The sequence below is a fragment of the Colletotrichum lupini genome, chromosome 2 (assembly GCF_023278565.1).
Source record: "Colletotrichum lupini chromosome 2, complete sequence".
Lineage (NCBI taxonomy): Eukaryota > Fungi > Ascomycota > Sordariomycetes > Glomerellales > Glomerellaceae > Colletotrichum > Colletotrichum lupini.
In genome coordinates, this window is record NC_064675.1 from 873,152 (window position 1) to 892,967 (window position 19,816).

The 19,816-nt window shown below is 52.5% G+C and overlaps 7 protein-coding genes and 1 non-coding gene across 8 annotated transcripts; 4 read left to right on the forward strand and 4 right to left on the reverse strand.

The window, feature by feature from the left end:
- Window positions 1-132: 132 nt before the first annotated feature.
- CLUP02_02640 (uncharacterized protein) lies at window positions 133-3,399 on the forward strand (the record flags this gene model as incomplete). The annotated part of the gene is made up of 19 exons (XM_049281670.1): window positions 133-158; window positions 237-374; window positions 443-507; window positions 567-589; window positions 652-784; window positions 879-1,152; window positions 1,211-1,310; window positions 1,381-1,473; window positions 1,558-1,600; window positions 1,661-1,728; window positions 1,811-1,876; window positions 1,959-2,052; window positions 2,114-2,194; window positions 2,281-2,493; window positions 2,591-2,634; window positions 2,813-2,921; window positions 3,037-3,115; window positions 3,200-3,230; window positions 3,286-3,399. The coding sequence occupies 19 exons, from the start codon at window positions 133-135 to the stop codon at window positions 3,397-3,399; spliced, it is 1,794 nt and encodes a 597-aa protein (XP_049138813.1).
- On the forward strand, window positions 2,493-2,589 carry CLUP02_tRNA035. Its single transcript has one exon. It is a non-coding gene; the product is annotated as a tRNA-Ile (tRNA).
- A 529-nt stretch (window positions 3,400-3,928) lies between the features above and the next one.
- Window positions 3,929-5,851, reverse strand: CLUP02_02641 (uncharacterized protein; the record flags this gene model as incomplete). The annotated part of the gene is made up of 1 exon (XM_049281671.1): window positions 3,929-5,851. The coding sequence occupies one exon, from the start codon at window positions 5,849-5,851 to the stop codon at window positions 3,929-3,931; it is 1,923 nt and encodes a 640-aa protein (XP_049138814.1).
- A 1,322-nt stretch (window positions 5,852-7,173) lies between these two features.
- CLUP02_02642 (uncharacterized protein) lies at window positions 7,174-7,916 on the reverse strand (the record flags this gene model as incomplete). Its single annotated transcript, XM_049281672.1, has 2 exons — window positions 7,174-7,382; window positions 7,460-7,916. 2 exons carry the CDS (start codon window positions 7,914-7,916, stop codon window positions 7,174-7,176), a joined length of 666 nt encoding a protein of 221 aa, XP_049138815.1.
- Window positions 7,917-8,624: 708 nt separating this feature from the next.
- On the reverse strand, window positions 8,625-10,514 carry CLUP02_02643 (ribosomal protein L34e; the record flags this gene model as incomplete). Its single annotated transcript, XM_049281673.1, has 5 exons — window positions 8,625-8,813; window positions 9,083-9,206; window positions 9,350-9,407; window positions 10,068-10,218; window positions 10,407-10,514. The coding sequence occupies 5 exons, from the start codon at window positions 10,512-10,514 to the stop codon at window positions 8,625-8,627; spliced, it is 630 nt and encodes a 209-aa protein (XP_049138816.1).
- A 1,333-nt stretch (window positions 10,515-11,847) lies between these two features.
- CLUP02_02644 (uncharacterized protein) lies at window positions 11,848-12,471 on the forward strand (the record flags this gene model as incomplete). The annotated part of the gene is made up of 1 exon (XM_049281674.1): window positions 11,848-12,471. One exon carries the CDS (start codon window positions 11,848-11,850, stop codon window positions 12,469-12,471), a length of 624 nt encoding a protein of 207 aa, XP_049138817.1.
- A 128-nt stretch (window positions 12,472-12,599) lies between these two features.
- Window positions 12,600-15,245, forward strand: CLUP02_02645 (uncharacterized protein; the record flags this gene model as incomplete). Its single annotated transcript, XM_049281675.1, has 10 exons — window positions 12,600-12,811; window positions 13,009-13,028; window positions 13,092-13,347; window positions 13,399-13,522; window positions 13,593-13,754; window positions 13,892-13,998; window positions 14,238-14,460; window positions 14,531-14,718; window positions 14,802-15,025; window positions 15,091-15,245. The coding sequence occupies 10 exons, from the start codon at window positions 12,600-12,602 to the stop codon at window positions 15,243-15,245; spliced, it is 1,671 nt and encodes a 556-aa protein (XP_049138818.1).
- Window positions 15,246-15,955: 710 nt separating this feature from the next.
- Window positions 15,956-17,883, reverse strand: CLUP02_02646 (alkaline phosphatase; the record flags this gene model as incomplete). The annotated part of the gene is made up of 3 exons (XM_049281676.1): window positions 15,956-16,536; window positions 16,609-17,743; window positions 17,881-17,883. 3 exons carry the CDS (start codon window positions 17,881-17,883, stop codon window positions 15,956-15,958), a joined length of 1,719 nt encoding a protein of 572 aa, XP_049138819.1.
- Window positions 17,884-19,816: the final 1,933 nt, after the last annotated feature.

Consider the following 19,816-nt stretch of genomic DNA (forward strand, 5'->3'; position numbering starts at 1 on the left):
GGCCGCGCCGCCAGTAACGTCCTCCGCTGTGGAAGCTACCATTTCTCCCCGTAGTTTAGAATCGCGGCGCGCCAGTGATCTTGATCTTTCATGCGCTTGCGGAGAATTTACTCTTGGTTTCGACGGCGTGCGATGTCGAGCATGAACTTTTCGACGGCGTTGGCTTATGGACCTAGAAGCTTTAGAAGGGGGCCAAAAAGACCTGGAGTAGACGGCGGCTGATGATGTGAATGGAGATTGTCTGCCTTGCGTGAATGTATTCGTGTTAAGCGCCTGGAAGGAAACATATTCACTTCCCTGGAGGATATGATGTACAAGAAGACTCAGTGGTTACGGAGAGAGAGGGAGGGTTTCTCAGGTCCCCCTGACTTGTTGTGATCCATCTATCCATTTGGTTACGAGCTCACCTATTTGTTTCTTCGGAGCTGTGAAGCCGCTATAGAGTCATGTACGAGCACCACTTTCCAACTGTTCGGCGCGACTACACGAAAGACCGCGAATACCTTGGTATGATCAAGGAGACTCACAAGATAGAAAGAGAGTCTCGATTTCACCAATGACCTTAGAGAGTGTAACATCACTTACAGTTGTGCTTCTTGAAGAAAAAGGGGCATATACAAAGCTAAGTAGAGTGCAGCGCAGAGACCAAAGTTTCCCATCTGTGATCTTGCAAAGTACTCATCTCGTATTCATCGTGGTTACATCTGGAGAAGGAGTCTCGCAGTTCAGAAGGCCTTTAGACGTGGCTATTGGCGATTTTGGTATTTCTCTTCATATTCAATCCGTGAGTGCAATCGCCAATTCGTATCGAAGTAGTGGATTCCAAACCCCTTCCCGTCAAGACGTGATTTGTCCAACTGGTTGATGTGGTACTGAAGTCGGTTTACCCTGCTTTCGTATCATCTTCTCATACGTGCGGAGGGCGAAGAAAAGCCAACTTGAGCCCGCTGGAACAGGATTAGGATATCACGACAAGAATATGTGTTTACGGCCTTCGCATTCTCTGTCAGTGCGAGCAGAGGGATCAGTTGAGACGACGACATGGAAAGAACAGTCTATGACCTCTATGAAATTAGGGGTTGCTATCGTACGAACATGGAGGCCTCTGCTGAAAACTTTTGTTCGAAGAATGGTATCTCAGAATGACTTCTCGTATGACAGGAGACCACATCCATCGAATAAACTTCGGTATCAACGGAGTTCTGTCTAGATCTAAACCGAGGGATGCAACGGCCTTCCTGTCCAGATATCTCATGTGTTACACGGCATCTTTGACAGAAACACTGGTCTTTATCAGCCCGATGCCTCCAGTATGCCGGGCTGAAAACACGCGGAAGGATGGATTCAGAAGGACCACCTACAGCGTGTAATAGTGTTTAGGCTCTCGATGGTATTACCTACAAGTCACCCAGAGAGCAGCGCTCCAATCTCCCACTCAATCACGCGCCGGGCCATGAATCGGCCATTGCTGCAGTGCGCACACATTATATTTGGCACTCAACCTTCAGGGGACAGCACTGAATCTTCAAATGAGCTGACGAGGCAGCCTATGTCTAGTCCCCGCGACAAGTAACGGGCCACAGATACAGCAGTCACGGCTGTTAACATCATTCTATCCTATTTCATATACACGAGACTCTAGTCTCTGGTCAATAGCAAGGGTTGACTGTAGACTTTGAAGTATGTAGTCGTCTGGTAACATATTACACCGGATGCGCAAGCTATCGAGTTGACTGTTACTTTGGCACGGATTAGGGAAACATGCTCGTCCCAGATACATATGAAAGAGCCCGCCTGATTTGATCATCAGACTGCCAAAAGTGTCAAACCTTTCGCCCTAATACCAAGTAAACCCTCCACGCGAACGGGAAAGCCTGTTGCAATGCCGCCTTTGGAAAGGGGAAGCGTCTCTGTTACTACACTACATATAATTCTTACTAGACTGCATACAATCTCAGCACATCCAAAGCACTATTTCTGGTCTTCATATATCACGAAACATGTCGCCGTGTGAGGCTTTGAATGTATCAAGAAAAGCGCCCAAGGCTTGGTGTCAACAATCATAATAACTTTCTTCTGATGAGATTATGAACTGTTTCTGCACACACTCAAGTGATCATTGAATTCTCTACCATAGTTTCTATACCAAACAAGTCCAAGTCGTCATCTGTGATGTCCATGCTACACATATCAGGTCTGCAGCAAAAGAGACGATAAAGCGTCGAGATCAGAACCCAAACACACTCTCCATCAGATTCCACTTTCTAACAACTCCTATAGCCTTCAACCACTCGCAACCCCTTCTCCGAATCTTCGATACACGTAGAAACGTCGTCACCGACCCATCCGTCAGCGCCGGAGGTCCCACCGAACCCTCCGAAGAGCCCCGCGACCCGCCCCTCCGAAGACCCCCCATCATCGTGGCCCTCCCTGACTTAGGGCAAAATCCACACGGCATCACACATCCAACAATCAAATCCGCTTCAGGATGGGGTCGGTTAGCTCAGTTGGTTAGAGCGTGGTACTAATATTTCACCAGGAAATGTTGTGTAAATGCCAAGGCCGGGAGTTCAAGCCTCCCACTGATCAGTGTTCTCTTTTGCTGGTGATGAGAAGTGTGTCGGTGATAGAGATGTATGGATAATTTGATTCTTTTGAAGTTTTGAAAGGTCTTGTGTGAAGGGAGTATCGAATGATGGGGGAGGTTATGGACTGATAGGGGTGGCGTTGAGGTAGGCGAGACCTTTGGCTGCTTGATCATTCGAGGGCGAGGTGTCTTGCCCGAATAGCCTATGTGTGAGCTGATACCCAGCGCTCCCTTCAATTCAATAATCTTGAGAAGATGTCCCAGTCCGCCTCCGGCTTGTGGGTTATCTTGCCGGCGATGGCTATCCTGTCGCCGCACGCAGAAGGCGTCGGCTGTTGATGTTATCCCCGAAGGCCGCAGTCTAGATGCAAAAAACGAGAAGAATCACGTTTGAAGTCGAAAGTAGTTCTGTCCGAGCTCGGTATGTGAACCGATGTGCGCATGACGAGTTCTCGAGGGTATCCAGCCAAACAGCTTACTAGAAAGGCTCGTCTGCGAATTTATTGCAATCAGACAAGATGATATTGTGTGAAACACCTCTAAGAGTCGCCTCCTACATCTGTTTCTGGTGTTGAGGAATGAAATCAAAAAGATCAACTGCCTAAAATGAAGAGTCATCGTTACTCAAGTAACAATACAGATGGTAAGCTTAGGCTTCTCAGCCAAGATACTCTCAGCCTAGCCCTTGGGATTCTCAGAGTATAGGAAACTTCATTATGCTGCCAACCGCGAGGCTGAAAAAGTACAGTGGGGACCCATTAGTGTCCATACAGCGCACAGTATCCCGCAAAATCAGGGATCTTCAACAGTAAAAAAAAGCATTAACCATAACAATAAAATAAAAATAAAAACATAATATAATATATTAAGTAATGATTTATTATATTATAAAGTTATATTAAGTTTTATTCTAAATTCGCTGTGTTATTAAATCTTTTCTAAAATATGATAAGATGAATCTTACTTATAGTGGATTATAGGGCGTTAAGAGTGCGAATAATACTATGTTTGTTAGTATATCTTAGAAAAATTCGGGTACTAGTTTTTTAACTACTAATTAAGTAATGGAGAAAATTACTAAAATTTTATAAAAATAGTCTTTATATTATTTTAATAGTAAAATACTTTTTAGAATTTTCTGAGCTATAATTATTACTTAAATAGTAGAGATATTACTTATATTAGTATAATAAAGTTAGTGGGTTTACGCTGACGCACTGGGAGGTGTATTGAAACTAATGGGTCCTCACTGTATATTTATCATTAATCAGTGACGCTGCTAGTTGAACCCCTTTCACTCCCCCTATACCCATGAAATCCTCATGTTGAAGCGGGAGAATCTCATGAACTGTTCTGCTGCTGCTCCACAGCCTCCTCCTCCTGCAGTCCCGAGTACCGCAGATATAGCCGGTCTCTAAAGTGTTGGTGGCGAATCCCATTAGGCCTCGCCTCCTTGAACGTCTCGATTGCGTCCTTGACCGACATCCCACACCGGTCGACCAAATAACACACGATAAAGTAGCCAGTGCGGTTGAAGCCGTAGTGGCAGTGGACGCCAATGACCTGCGTCTGACCGTCCACTTCGGCCCACTTCTCCTCCTCGGCCCTCGCCTTCAGCTGCTCTCGCAACTTGTCCACGAGGGCAATGAAGTGAGCCACCTCCGAGTCCTTCGGCGGGATCTTTGAGACCGTCGCGAACTTGTGATATCGTACGCCGCCCTTTTCCATGGTCCGTGGGTCGTACACCGGCTTGTCGTGACTGATGTCAATCACGTCCTTGATGATTCCTCCCCAGTTCTTGACAAACTCGGCGGGACAGTGCGTGTCGTCTGCTTCTCGCAGAGTCTTCATCGCTCTGAAGACTGGCGGGCTGCCTGCTGGACCGATTGGGTGCGAGACCGGGGTAACGCCCTTCCACTTGGCCAGGTTCTTCACATCCCACTTGCCTTCCCGTGAGAGATACTGTAGTTGCCAGCCGAGGGATAGACGACCAGTGACATGATTGGCAAGGAAGTCGGAGATGAGACCAGCCAGAATTCTGACTGTAGCAGGCATGAATAGAAGCGCGTGATTGGCAGGTGCAGGCATAATGATAGACCTGACGACCTTGGTAGGATGCCGGGGCTGAGGCGGGACGTTTGCCGGCGACTCTTGCGGTGTCGACGGATCTTCGAGAGCGTTGTCGGCATCTTCGTTGACTTTACGATCTCGATGGAAGTCCTCGTCTCGAATATCATCTATACTCTCGGGCCCGTGGTCCGTCGGAATCTTTGATGTGTTGACTGGTGCCGCCGCGTCGACAATGGTTTCATGCCCGTCGTCCGACCCAGTCTCGGGTGATAGAGGCGCCTTGCCTGAGAGATAGTCCCTGATCTTGTCCACCTCCTCAGGCTTCGTGAGCTTATCCTCTTTTCCGCCAACAAGATAGACCGGAACATCAATGCCGGTCCACACGTCCTTGCCAGGTACGCCACCCTTCGCAACTCCATCTTCATAGTTTGGAAGCGAGCCCCAGGCCATTCTGCGCCAGACGGGCGTTCTGCTTTGGTTGTTGAAGCGATCCTGGAGCTTGCGAAGCTCGAGATCAGCACCATGGCCGACGAATCGACTGACGCTGGCACTTTGCGGGCCTCCCCACCGATCGTAAGCCCTCCACAAGTCAAAGATCCAGCCGGGTACCCAAAGTAGCCTTCGGAACAGCGTCGTCTTGTCTTCTGTGGGTGGGCCGGCTACGGGACAGATGGCGACCAGTCCGACAACGTACTTGCGAAGGTCCGTCTTGTGCGGCGCATTGCGACTCGCCAGCTGCGCGCACATGGTAGTCCCCATACTATGGCCGATGAGTACGACGCTGCGGTCGGGCTCCTTCTGACGATACTCATCGATGATGACCTCCAGCAGCTCACACAGCGCTTCCGGAGTATAGGCGTCCCATGCTTGCTGGGTGAACTCTGAGCGGCCGCAGCCGGGCAAGTCGATGGCCAAGCAAGATGATATATGAACCAGACTAGTCAGCAACGGATGAAACTGAGCCACTGATCCTCCCAGGCCGTGGATACAGACCAGCAGGGGCAGTGGTGGGTTGGGCAGCTGGTCTGCTTGGAGGTGTCGTTTGTAGAATGTCCTGATGCCAGAATAGGTAAAGCGCTCCGTGGTGTACGAGCGGCTCTCCGAGTTCTCCTTCAGCAAGGTCGGATCGGTGGCTCCAGGGTCATGAGGGTTGGCGAAGCTTAGCCAGCCGGCGCCCTGTTGTCGGTCCGACATATTGAACACAGAGGGGGGTTCTGATATACCGGGATTCGGGCGCGTAACGGGAAGTAATACCGCTAGTATAGTTTGGTGAATATAATGATTTCAAGTTCAACAACTTAATGTGTGGTGGGTAATGTAGACCGGATAATGCGCGGGTATCTCTGAACGTAGTGCGCTATAAGAAAGTGCTGGGCCTTTTTTTTTGTTGGTCGGGACGCGAGAGCGTTGATCTTGTGAGTACGCCGTGTCCAGACAGAATAACAAGAAAGAGAAAAAGGAGCGACGAGATTAGCGGCGACCGTGGTCGGTGACACTGGGCCGGGAATGTGAGTCAACCAAGTTTGAGGCGGGAAAGCGGTCCCCTCGTTGACTTCTGGTCTGTTGCACCTGGTGCTGCTGGGCGCGAGGCCCAGAAGCACTGCAGGAGTAACAAAAGCGGATGCTTCTTTTTTTTGATTTCCTCAAATTGTGAGAGACACGCGCGCGCGGGGCAGGTGTCTTTCGTGAAAGATCGACTGATCGAGAGGCAGGCGAAAACGTGGTCGGAAGAGGCCGTTCGTAAGGCAAGATCTGTCACTGGGGTTCGAGTCGGAGTGAGTGAGAGCGGAATGAGTGGAGGGGAGATAAGGTATGAGTGAGAGAGATGCGCGCTGGTGAGTACGGTAGCGCAAGTAGCGATGAGCCGCCTCGATAGACAGGTAAGGTGGGACAGGCCGCAGGTGCATTCGGCGGGCACGGCAAACCTTTGCCTTTTTGGCAATTTTATGTCACTGCTCATTTTCAGCCAACAGTTCGTCATCTCTCCTCCACCTGGGCCCGGGAAAACACTGTCATTGGTTTATTGCATCTAGATTTTTCTGGCCAATTGTATTGACTTTCTACACTTGGATTGTCCAGGGTCCACGGTGCTGCAAGGCTGATTACGTATCAGATGAAGTTGAACTCTGGGTATTGTACATTGCATTTAGGTAACTAGTATTCTATATATTACGAGTAGCCCTCTAGTGAGAAAAGTTTTCAATGTTGGTCGCGGAGTATTTCCGTATGAGCATTGACGGGTTGTGATAGTACAGCTCTTGCAGTCATGACCAAGAGGTGGGACCTATGGCGGGGCCAAAAGAAAATACAGATGGTCTCCCGGTTGAATCAATCGAGAGTTTGCCATGGGCGGGACAAACTGGCATCTCTGTCACACCCATGGCGGCCTATGAATCGCCGTGAATCGCTATGAGGCCGCCATGTGAATGACTCCAGTCTGGGTGACGAAATGTGTGCCTTCCAAGTTCGACTCATCATGAATCGGACTGAAGGTTTTCCAAGACACCGCCTGCACTTCATACAGCTCCCTTACCCTCTTTCCATCCGATGGGAATCATCGCGCCCGCAACGACGTCGACGCCTCGCTCCGTAGCAAGAAGGTTGAACTGGGAGGCGGCATTTCTCGTATCCAACACCTCGACACGGATGCCGAGCGAACTTAGGTGCTTCCTCGTCGCCGGGCTAAGGGGCACAATCTTGGGACCAACACCGATGATGAGAAGATCTGTAAAGAAGCATCATTAGTAAACTAGACTACCCTCGAAATAGAAGAGAAGAGTAGAGCGCGGGGAAAATGCGCACCAGGCCTTGGCCAGACCAGATCGAGGAGCCCGAATGCTTCCGCGGGCAGCTCGAACTGGCCCTTGGCGTTGATCAGGTTCTTGGACCCCTTCGCCTCCCAGGGCCTCCACTCGAATGCCTCGCCGCCGATGAGCAGCGCCGCATCGCCGTCCATGATCTTGACACCGCTGTTCAGGTGGAAGCCGTCCCATACGCAGGCGTCGATCGAGGTCGAGGGGATCGGCGTGTTGGCCAGTACGTCCATCTCGCTGAAGTCGGTCGCTCCCTGGTAATCCTTGGGCTTCTCATTCTTTGATCTGAATAGGGTCGCATGGAATTGACGGCGCATGCATAATGGCTGTGCGGCAGCGGCAGAGGGTAGAAGTAATATCGGCGAAGCTCGAGGGACGGATCGGGGGACGGTGCGCTGAGCGCGCGCAAATGCGCGGAGGGCGCGGGTTGCCGCAGAGGTGTTCATCGGGTCGTTTGCGTGCCTCTTTTGAAGGCTGGAAGTTTACCAGCTTAGGTAGTTCGAGGGCTGAAATCAATCAAAATTCGTGCAAGCTTGTTGAGTCGTAGTGTGGTTGGTAGGTTGTGTTTGGAAAAGCTGGAAAGCTGGCACATTTCTTTCCCGGGGTGCAATGCCTCAGTGTCTTGAACGTCATGATTACTGGCTTAGGTGGGATGTTTGACTACCTCAAGCACGAACAGTATTAACTAGGGAAACGCAAAACGAGCGCCACCATAATAGGTAACGAACGACTACTAATCGATGTGGCCATGAACATGGATCTTGCTTCTCAAACACAGTTGTCATCCGTAAAGGCGAGAAAAGTTCAATTTCGCTGTCATAATCCAGATCTCGGGAGTAAACCACTTTTTTGGGCGCCACGACCAGACACCGCGGAGTTGTCGTCCGTCACAGAAAAACGAACGGGAATCCCACATGACCAATAAGACTTGTGTTGTTGAAGGGCTCGATTTCCGTTTTCATTCAGGTATCGAGGCCTAACAGTGCCCTAACGACAGCGTCGGCAAGAAGAACCGTTTCAATCCGCTTCGTGGCCCGACGATCCTTTGTATCATGCTGTTTTTGCCCTAATGAACACCGAAGCAATGAACCAACCCCTTATTCCCATTCCTGCCAGTGTTGTGTTTGACGTGACCAAGAAGAGATGTGTCGGGTTTATTTCTTCTTCTCGCTCTGGCTCTGCTCCTTGAGAACCTTCTTGACGATCTTCTGCTCCTCAATGAGGAAGGCACGGACGATACGTTCACGGACGCAGTTACCGCATCTCGAGCCACCGTACGCGCGCTGGACGGTCTTCTTGGGCTTGGAGATCTGGGAGTACTCGCGGGGGCGGAGGGCGGGGACCTATCGCGGTCTTGTTAGCATGCCGTCTGCTTGGCTCTGGTACACTCCGAGTCGAAGCCAAAAGTTCGTCGTTGCCATCTGGGAGCGCCGGTTCCTCAGGAGTCATGCGTCCTTATTCCCAACCAGCCTCGCTGTGGCCCCTCGAGACAAGGTGTGCCCCTCTCCCAGGACATCCATGACCATGACCGAACAACATCCCGCAGTTCCGCACTCTCTCAGATGGCTTCTCGGATCGTTCGTTTCGGCTTCGGTGTAGGGTTCGAACTTACGCCAGGGAGCTTGACACCGCAGTCACCGCACTTGGGGGCAGTACCGCGCTTCTTGATGTGAAGGATTCTCAGCTCACCACCCGGGGTCTTGACGATGCGGGTGAGGTTGGAGGAGGTGTTGTAGCTGCACACGGAAATTTTCCAAGTCAGCCTCTTTTCCCAATCTATCCACAATGTAACATTTTTTTTTCGCGATCGCGGGGAAAGAATAACGTCGTTCGGTCGTTGAATTGATCGTATGCGATATCTCTAGGAAGAATCACTCACCCGTTACGGCGGCGGTACTGGACACGGTTTCCGGCCATTGTGACTGATTTGCTGCGGGCTGCGGGTTGGTTAGTTGAGAGTCGAGGATCACGAGCGGATTTTCGTGCTTTCTCGAAATTTTGTGTGGGTGGAAAGACGAGATAGAGCCCGCTTAGGCGACCAATGAGGCGGGGGCGGTGGGTGGCAAGCCACATGTGGCTGCTGCCAGCTGGAAAGCCCCGGACTGAGCCCAACTCACGTGCCAGGCACGCTAACGATTTTTGGACCAGAAATCATTGACAGTCACTGTTGACGGCCAATTGGATGGAGAGGTGGAATGTGACCCGCAGCCTGCCAACTAAAAGTGCCAAACGGCAGCAGTAATTTCCTGGGCTTGATTTGAGTCCAGAATCTAGCCAAGCCAGCCTCACTGGTGATTCTTTGCTTCATAGGCAAGATATCGACTAGCTTTGTGTTATCGCATTTCACATTCAACTGAAATTCTAATTACGTTCTCTCCATCACTTTCGTGAATATACCCTTCAGCTTGCAATCGGCCACTAAAGCCCTGGTCCCCAAGTATCTGCTCATATATGCACCATCAAGCCATGATGTACCCGAAATCAATCCGCTTCCCGCGTAATAATCGCCGTAACGCCAAAATTGCTGATATATCTACCTGAAGATCAAATACAGCGCTATGAGTCTGTCGTTGTCCAGTCAGGGTGGTCTGTCGTACGCCATGCTTTGATGCCATTAGGCTCCTCTTTACGGCGTTGTGCGGCATGTTCCATAATATTCGTGATCTTCTCGCTCTTTCTCAAGTCCTGAAAGTCTTGTACTTCCTTCTTGGCCGCAGCCACCGACTCCATATACGCTTGGAACGTGATCTGAGCTGGATAACATAACGTCAGTGAACGAAACATGTGATGATAGGCTCCAGACGTACGACTTGGTTGTTTGACGGACAAAGGTTCCATCATTCGAGGTATCGTCGTTCGTAAGCCGCGAAGCTTTGCAAGAGGTCAGTGTTGCGATCTGAGGTATCAACCTGCGCTAAGGGGCAACAAACTTTGACGTGCAAGAGCTTGAGCTCGTCTAGAGCATGTTCAAGACGTTCCTCATCCCACGCCTCAGAGCCTGGAGCACCAGGCTCACTCTTGATAGCTGGGCCGTTGTTTGCCATGGTAGTGTAAGTTGGTCGGAGAAGCGCAGGGGTCTATCAGACCATGGCGCAGGAGAACGAAAGAAGGGAAGGGTCGAATCGGTCGGCAGACTAGCGGGTAGGCGGTGTGGTATGTTTGGGTCGTGAATCGAATACGGAGAGTCGAATTGACGGACCGAGGCGTTTCAACGACCAGACCGGCGAGGTTGGATGGATGAGTGCCGAGCGAGGGCTCGAGGCGCAACGCGCAATCACGGCCGAAAGGTGGCCCAAGAAAGGCAAATGCTGGATCTGTGTTTGCGAACACCTCAAATGGCACAGTCTGTAAGGCAAACGTTCCACTCACACGGTCATGCGTGGTGCTGGTCGGGGTACAAAAAGGAGTACGGGAAGCAGGCCGGAGATACTGTGTGTATTGATTGGGGTGATGTCTTCAACGTCTAGTACGCGGCGCAGGTGCAGCGCATCCATGGAATCTGGAAGCATGGGCCAGGGCCAGAATCGGGTCCCAGCAGACTTTCCCAGCAGCGCGTCAAGGTGGTTGGTGCGTTATTCTCTGGAGTACCTATCCCCACTATTCCCGCAGGGCCAGTACATCTCGCCTACCTATCACGGTGCAACGCACCCGGGGGCCAGGACACCTTGCCAGGCGTACCAGGTTCCTTACCATTCCCGGACGTTCACTCAACCTGGCCGTTGATTGGTCACGTGAACCTGTATGTCGAGTCCGAGGCGGAAGGTGCAGCTTGCTTTCCGGCCAGGCAATCAATCTCTGGAAGAAAAGAGAAAAGAAGCGGAATACATAAAAGAGCATGTCCTTTACCTCCAGCCATTCTCATTCCCCCACATGATCCATCACCGTCAACCCAGCAAGAAAAGATTGTGTGCATTGCCAGCAAGCATCCCTTTTACTCTCTCGGATACTCAATACAAACGCTGGATACCCTACCTGAGGTACGTGCAGCGTGAATGCCAAGCCCTGGACACTAGGGCGGCTTGCAGCTGGATCCTGGATGCTGACCCTCGCTAAAAAGGTTAGCCGGAGAGCGGATTAACTGCCAACCTAGTTCAGACCGTGCGGATTGGAATTCTCTGACTCCAACCTCTCCGTGTTTCCTGCCGTTCCGTCACCAGATAACTTAGCTGCAGCCCTTCTGAGGAGAGCCATTCACCCAAAGAAGTACGGATATCATCGCCAACAAAAAGCTGTCGCACTGAACTCGTCTTCATCTTCATTTCTCTGCCCTCCCATTTCTACTTTCTGACGCGTCCGCTACTCCCCCGGATCCGTCGACCACCGATTTCATTCCCCCACTTACCCTTCACAACCGCCAAGCTGGACTCCTCCGTCGTCATGTCGAATGCGCCTCCGCCTGCGCTCTTACCACCGCCCGAGGGCATCTTCCGGACCTTCGAAGACCTTTTAACATCGGTTCAGCGCGTCGCAAAAGACCAAGGATATGGAGTTGTCAAGCTGCGCGCCTCGAATTACCGCGATGGCAAGCCTACCCGTTACGACTTGGTTTGCGACCGCGGCGGCGTCAAGTACAGCAGTACCGCTAAGAAGCGTAACCCATCGACGCGCAAGGTCGACTGCCCGTGGCGCGCAAAGGCCGTCTGCGAGGTCCAGCTCGGAAACCAGTGGCGTTTTGCTGTTCAGGAGGGCAGTCACAATCACGAGCCTCGCATCGCGACCGCCCCTCCCGGACAGGAAAACACCCCTCTCGCCCAATCGATCCGTTCTTTCACCAACAAGATTGATCGCCTCAATCACGACATGAACCAAGGCTTCGGTCGTATCGAACAAGCTCTTGACACGATGAACAAGCGACTAGAGAATCTCGAGAATCGCGCGGGTGGTTACGAGCCTCGTTTCCAGAATATGGAGTCGCGGTTGCAAGGCATGGAGGCGCGTGGAAGCATGGAGCTGCCCATGGACGATGTCGATGCTCGACTCCTATCATCTTCGGTTATGTAGGAGAGTGACCCGGTTGACGAGTCGGGCTTCAAGGCTTCGGATTTATCCGAGGACTTCGTGTGGACGTCTAATGCCTGACCACGCCTCGGCATCACAAGAATCCTCGGTCACTAGCGTTCGCTCTGAAAATGCGCTGGATAGGAAAGAGGATCACGCGTCGACAAATGCACGATACTCACCTCTCGCAAAAAGTGGTTGTGGATAAGGAGACGAGCCAAGGCAGGTTTGGCGGGACAAATCATGTTATCACGGCGTTGGACGGGGACCAGGGCGTTTTCGGACACATTGATTTTCATGTTTTTTCCATGGTTCTAGTGCGAAGGAGCGGCATCGGTCGCAGGTTTGGGAGTAGGGCCCTGAGAGAGGGTACTTTTTCTCATGAAACTGTGCGATATTACGGGAGGGCGGCTTTTTTGTTTTGCGGTTCAGACACGTTTGGCGGACAATGAGGTCCAAAACCTATAGTGAGCATTGCCCTTTTGGGTGTTTCATAGGATCATCGCATTTCAGCGTTACCTTGCACACACATGGCTCCAGTTGGAGTGTTATTCGGGATGGTAAAGCTCCATTTCGTGATCATCGCTCTTTCCTCGTTGCATGCAGGACCACCTTCCTCGTAGAAGCAAGCGATAGGCCGAAGGATGACGTAACAGGAGCACCTCGTCAGACGCTGCCCTTAAGTCAATACCTAGCGAGACTGACTTCATTTACATTTTTTGCCTCGACAATCGTATGTACGCTGTTCAGTCTTCTGCCAAGTTTCCTCCCAGAATCTCGAACCTGCATCTCGACGACTTATACGAGCTGCCTCGCCCTGGAATGGAGTCCAGTCCGCGGACACAGTATCAACTCCCACATCGGAATCCAACTTCGCACGTCCGCATTGCACACACTGTGAGGCCAGATCCCACACACACCCATGACAAGCTCCGGTTGGTTTCCTTTCTTGGTGCAAGCAAACAATGTTCCTAATCAAGACCTGCGCGCCGGCCGGCAGAAAACGCCACCAGATGCGTTTTACAACCCTTGGCCCTCGAGGCAACATTGCGAAGTGACGGACCGCGGATCGCTCTCCGCCCACTATCAATCTCCGCTCCCCGCGCTCTTCGGCTTACTCTCAGATCCTGACGATTTCTAAGGAGAAGACCCCATGTCGTTGCTCGGGCCAAACTGCTCTGGCTGGTTCAACTTACATATCACGAGTCTCCGCCTTGGAGATGTGCTTCCTGTGGACGCAAAATGCTTCGACGCATCACATTGGCAAGCTAGGGATTGGCATGCCTGTTGGCTACCTTGGCTAACCTTCGTCCGAAAGTGCTACATGCAGATTTGTTCAGTACAGTGACCACAACCACCCACCTTTCTTTGATTGAGATCGATCGGGGCGCTTGCTGGCACATGCATCTCACATGCTACACAGCCTGACAACTTTGGCGATGCCGCCTTACTTGCCGTCAGATTGCATCCTGTCGCCAAGGTCCATGATCATTTCCTCCTAGGCTTCAGCAAAACTGGTCAAGACGCACAGTCCATCTACGGAATTTTACAACGATAGGATTTCCATTCCGGGGAACGGCCGCTAACGGGTCTATTTATTGTCTAAAGGTACGTGCTGACACGGATACTTATGGATTACTACCCAATCCTTCCATGTCTGCTCCCTAGGCATAGTGCGTCCATAGCCTCGGGATGAGGGGGGAACGAGGTTGGGTCACACAAGGACAGTCACTGATCTCTAATTGCTTGTTCGTAACGACTGACTGCAGCAACAATCGGGGCAGCTATCAGCACCACGGTTTAGGCATAGGCCGCATTCCCTTCTCGTCGACAGGGGCTATCTCGGACTCTGCAAGCTTGTTGAAAAAACTTGACAGGGCTGTAAATAAGAGACTTTCCGGCGAGCAGGGTCTTGCTGACGAAAGGGTGTTCTTGTTCCATCTTGAAAACGGGTTTGCAAGCCACTTGCCATTGTCCTCGAAAGCCAGCTGGGTTGGATCAACCACAGACAGGCATAGGTAGGCCTTCAGTGGACAGCACGTCGGTTGGCTGCGAATAACAGGATTCGACAACACGTCGATCCCCGCCCATTGTCAATAACAATGGCCGTAAGGCCGGCCAAAGAAATGCGGAGCTGCTGAAATCGCCAACGACTGGCGGAGCCAAATTGCATGGCAAGGCGACGTTCAATGCAGTCCTCCGTCCGCAACAAGGAGGAAACTCCGGAATCTTTTGGAATCGAGACTCGATGTAGGATGCCACCTTGCGGAGCTTTAGATGTTCTTGCTCCACTATTACCTGCCGTGCACTTCGATACATCATCACGCGCACAGGCAGACATTTGCCTATCTGGCATACGGCCGAAGAAAAGAGGCCCTGCATCAAGGCTGTATCATTCAACTCTGGCCCTTGCTTTGCCAATGCAGTGGAGATCCGGAAACAATGGTACCCATGGATCGTGTACCCAGGGTGCCCAGGAACCCACCACAACTAACGGTCTTCTCTCTTCTCTCCCTCACCCTCCTCTCCACCAACAGCAGCCAGCGGCGTGGCGGCCGTGGCCCTGCCCAACTTCGCATCTCGCATTCGGCTAGTACGATTGACAAACAAACATACGCAAAGCCCCTCCCAGTTTGATGGCAGGGGTCAAGTCAAATGGACGAGAGCGGCTGGTCCAGACTGATGAGATCGTGCTACCGAGGGCCAAGCAAGCATGGTTCATCACATTTACTGCGCCAGCAACAAATTACATCACATATCCAAATCTTCATAATTAGGCGAATATGGCCGCCTCCGCGTAGTTCCCATTTTCCTTACGGGATTTGGCGGCTAGCTGCAAAGCTGTCAGAGTCTCTTTGATGTCCCAGAACGAGCGAGCCAACCGCCGAAACGGCGGCCCCTCCAATCATGCTCCGGTGGCTGGATGCACGCAGCTCAGGTGAGAGAGGGGAATCAAGAGCTTCGAGACAACATCACTCATGCAATCTACCTGCCGCAAATGATCCGAGTGCGGTGGTAGGAGTCAGGCCATCAGTCTTTGTTCACTCGTCCTCACAGGGCTGAACTTGACCCCGGGCAATGCACCCGAAGAGTCTGATGCAGGGCAGCAGTTAATTTTGGAGCTGACAAGTCTTGCACGGAACGTGATTGTGCCCTCATGCATTCGCCGTTGAGTTTAAGCCATGTTGTGGCCATGGCTCGCGACGTGTATGGATGTCGCCGTGCTTGCGGGTTGCGGTGAGGGACACACGTTGCCCCGAGCAAACAATTGGCTTCAATATCTCGATTCATGTGATATGTATACATTGCTCTATAGCCGCGCGTTTGTTGCTATGATTAGGTCATGTTCCAGCAAATGGGGACATCATGCCCCTATGCTCAAAAAAATCAATTCCTCCGTTAACTCCAGTAATGCCACATGCCCCATGTCCTGCCCCTCTACTTCATGACTCTGGTCTGCCACCTCCCAATGCTAAGAAAGCTCAACTTATGCAGCTCCTGCCTTTACCAGGTGGGCGTACTCCAAGCCGTGGGGTTGGCTCCAGGTGCTGGGGTCCTCAGCCAGGGCCGCCATCTGCTGCTGCTGGAGGTTCATGGCGCCGAGCTGCTTCTTGTTCATCTTCTCCTTCAACTCCTCGGTGATGGCGTCGACGTCGACCTTGAGGTACCCGCGGAGGAACTTGCCCACGTCCGTGTTCTCAACGTTGCCGCGGATCTTCTGGGCCTCGTCCCCGCCGGTGCTGTAGACGTTGACGTCAAGCGCCGTGTGGCCATGGGTGCTCCAGCCGACGTGGGCGCGGAGGCTGATCATGGCGGCGAAGGTCTGGACCGAGACCTCGGGGTGGTCGACGAGGGCCTGGAGCTCCTCCGGGTGGGCGTTGTCGATGCCGAGGCCGGGGACGACGAGCTCCTTGTTGACCCATTGCTTGAGCTCCTCCTTGTTCAGGGTCTTGCCGCTGGTGGAGGCGACTTTTTGCAGGAACTTTTTGGAGAGAAGCTCGGCGGAGGCCGAGGCCTTTGCGAGGGCCTTGGGGTACCAGTTGTAGACGGGGAGGTGTCCGGGCTCCTCTGTTTATCACGTAGTTAGCTGGCTGCAGACATGCTTTTTGATGAGGACGAAAACAAGAATTGAAAACTTACGCAAAGCAGTAGCGAGGCCACCGGTCTCGTGATCGCTGGTGGCCACCAAGAGGGACTCGGTCTTGCTGTCCTTGACAAAGTCGGAGACGAGTTTGAAAGCCTTGTCGTACTCGAGGACCTCCCGGACCTGGGCGGCAGGGTCGTTGATGTGGCCGGCGTGGTCGATCCTGCTGCCCTCGATCATGAGGAAGAAGCCCTTGTCGCTGTTCTCCGTGGCCTTTTCGAGGGCGCGCAGTGCCGTAGCGGCCATCTCGCTCAGGCTCGGGTAGACGTCGCTCATGTTGCGGCGGTCGATCTCAAAGGGGATATCGTAGTGGGCGAAAAGACCGAGCTGGGGGAACGAGACCTTTTCGCCGCCCTCGAGGGCGTCAAAGCCCGCGCGGTCGCCGGCGTAGGTCCAGCCGAATTCATCCTGGGCCTTCTTGACGACGTCGGTGTTGTCGAGTCTGCAGCTGCCGTCGGTGCCGTTGGGGAGGAAGTGGCAGCGGCCACCACCGAGCATGATGTCGACGACGCGGCCGAGAGGACCGTCGCCGACCTCCTGGAGGGCGATGTCGTCGTTCATGGCACGGGTGAGGACGTGGCTGGCGAAGCAGGCGGGTGTGGCGTCCGTGATGTCGGTGGTGACGACGAGGCCGGTCATGAAGCCGGCGCGCTTGGCGGCCTCGAGGACGGTGCCGCAGGGCTCGTAGTCGGGGAGGACGGAGATTGCGCCGTTGTAGCTCTTTTTCCCGCAGGAGAAGGCGGTGGCGCCGGCGGCGCTGTCGGTGACGAGGGAGTTTGAGGAGCGGGTGCGGGAGGAGCCCCAGAAGTGCCTGTCGAGGGTGAGGACGTCGTCTTCAGGGAGGCCCTCGACGTGCTGGCGGAAGCTACGCGTCAGAGAGAGCGAGGCCGGGCCCATGCCGTCCGAGACCATGAAGATGAGGTTGCGCTTGCCCTCAGTGGGCCTGGGGAACTTTGTCGAGCTCCGGTGCTGGGTCCATACTGCGAGGACGATGAGGGCTGCCGTGGCGAGGAGGGCCCAGGCGAAGAGGACGATTTCGCGGAGGCGCGAAGGGCCTGGGGGCGTCCGGGAGGAGTCGTCGCTGTCGTCGCCTTCGCGGCGGTCGTTAATCAGGGGCGTCCGTTCGGAAGACTGCGTGTTTGCGGTATTAGCCATGATGTTTAACCCCCAGTTTGCGATTTAAGCTCCAAGGTGGTTGGTTTTGCGACCGCGGGGTGTCTTTTGTTTGATAGAAGTGAGTTTGGGATAAAGTTTTGTTTTGTGCTTACCATCTTGGAAACGTCTCTACTGTGTAGGTCCTCTATTGCGTGGCAAACGCAAGCAGGGAAGGGATTTCGCGTCGCTTCAGTTCCTGTCGCAGGTGAAGCTGGGATGGTTTGGAAGCTGACTCTTGCCCAGGTTGATAAGGTCAGGTACCTGAGGTAAGTGACGGGGGGCTGGGATCCTTTTTCAGATGACGGAACCGAGCCAGGACAGGCAGCCCCTCCACTATGGCTTCCAAGTTCCGTGCCCTGCAGCACGATAACACCCCGTCGATAACCTTGACGACCTTGGCGACCTTGGGGGATAGCTTCAGTGGTGTCTGACTCTCGTCCACTTTGGGAAATGGGTCACGGTCTCATTCTTTCGTTGCAGGGCTTCACCGTCTCCTACCAATCCTACCAATCCCGACGCGTTCATTTGGAGCTTTGGGGGACCGTTTGGAGGAACTTTGAGAGATGTGACTGGTTGGGTGGCTCCTCCCCCAGGGGACCCCACCATTCCGGGCCTGTGCTGTGACATCACGCCCGCCTTGTCATCCCGTGGTCACAGGTGCCATCTCACCCACTGAACCTTAGATACTGGCAAGCTTGAGTCGGACAGACACATTGGATAACTTTTGCGAGTAAAGGGATTGGTCCCGCGATGCGGTCTGGGCTGAGCCTCACACAAGCCTTCCCTCCAAGGCCCTCCAAGGCCCTCCAAGGGATCTCGCCCGCGCTGTCAGCTGGACTGCTTGTCGTTGGCTTAGACTGGATCATGTGGGCGAGCATCTGCGGGGAAAGGTTAGGGGACACACACTCATATCACTTATACTGCCCCCCTCCTCATGCTCGGAATACCGAACGTGGTTAGGATCAACTAGCTGCCGTTGGTCATGGTACACATCTCATTGGATCGTAAATCTCGGTGGACAGGCCGAAGGGCTTTTGTTTGATTCACATGGCATTTTCGTGGTTTGAACTTTTGGGCCCGATGGAACCTTGTTGCGGGTGTCTCCGATCATCTTTCTCACCTTGTCTCGAGGGCGGTAAGTGTCGTTTGGAGACATGAAGGCAGTATGGTGTTGTGTTTCGTATGCCTTCTTTCCACTGTACAGTATGGTTTAGCTCATTTCTGTTCTCCATTGAAATGACGCGATGATGTACGGAAGATGAAGCCGGAAGCCCTCTTCCAACCCAAGCTACTCTCCACGCTGAGGATGAGAAGGACCTACCTGGCAGGCTTCTATTTGCGACATGTCATCTGCGGTGTGCCGCAAACCTTTTGTGAAGAATACGGTAACAAAGCTTAGTGAGTACGGAGTGCACCCGAATAAATATATTGAAGAGCCCCTGAGCTTAGTAGATTTTCTTACATCTTGAGTTCCTACGTTTCTTATGAGCTCTCTCGCCCTCTTATCCTTCGATAATAGAAGTCGAATCTTCATTAGCGTTCCACCTACATCATAACAATTGCTAGATAGCGTTAAGGTGCACATATATATTCAGCACTTATGATGGGTGATAACGAATTACCTATTTACTTAACAGCAATTTCCTTATATCTGCCAATAAGTAACTTTGAGATAGTAGGTAAATTAGAGAAAGACTGGTTGCGGTGGTGCTGACGCCTTCTGGCAGTGGATGGGATACTACGTTGTGGTCAAGGTCGCATTGGCTACCATCACTATGTGTAGTCACCTTCTACCCGTTTCCAAATGTTAGCACAATTTTATCCTTCTCTTTGATACCTCGTGCTATCGAATCTTTAAAGAGCTGCAACGTATGGGGAAATTAGCTGTTTGGCAGGGAAGTGCGCTCTTTGAGACTCCTTTCAGAGTGTCCGGGCCAGATGACACTCGGCTTATTTCCACTTCAAAGTTTCAGTCTAGATGACCTCGACAAGACGGCTGGTCGTACAGCGAAACGACCAGCAGAGGCCCAGAGGCACGGAGTGAACGAC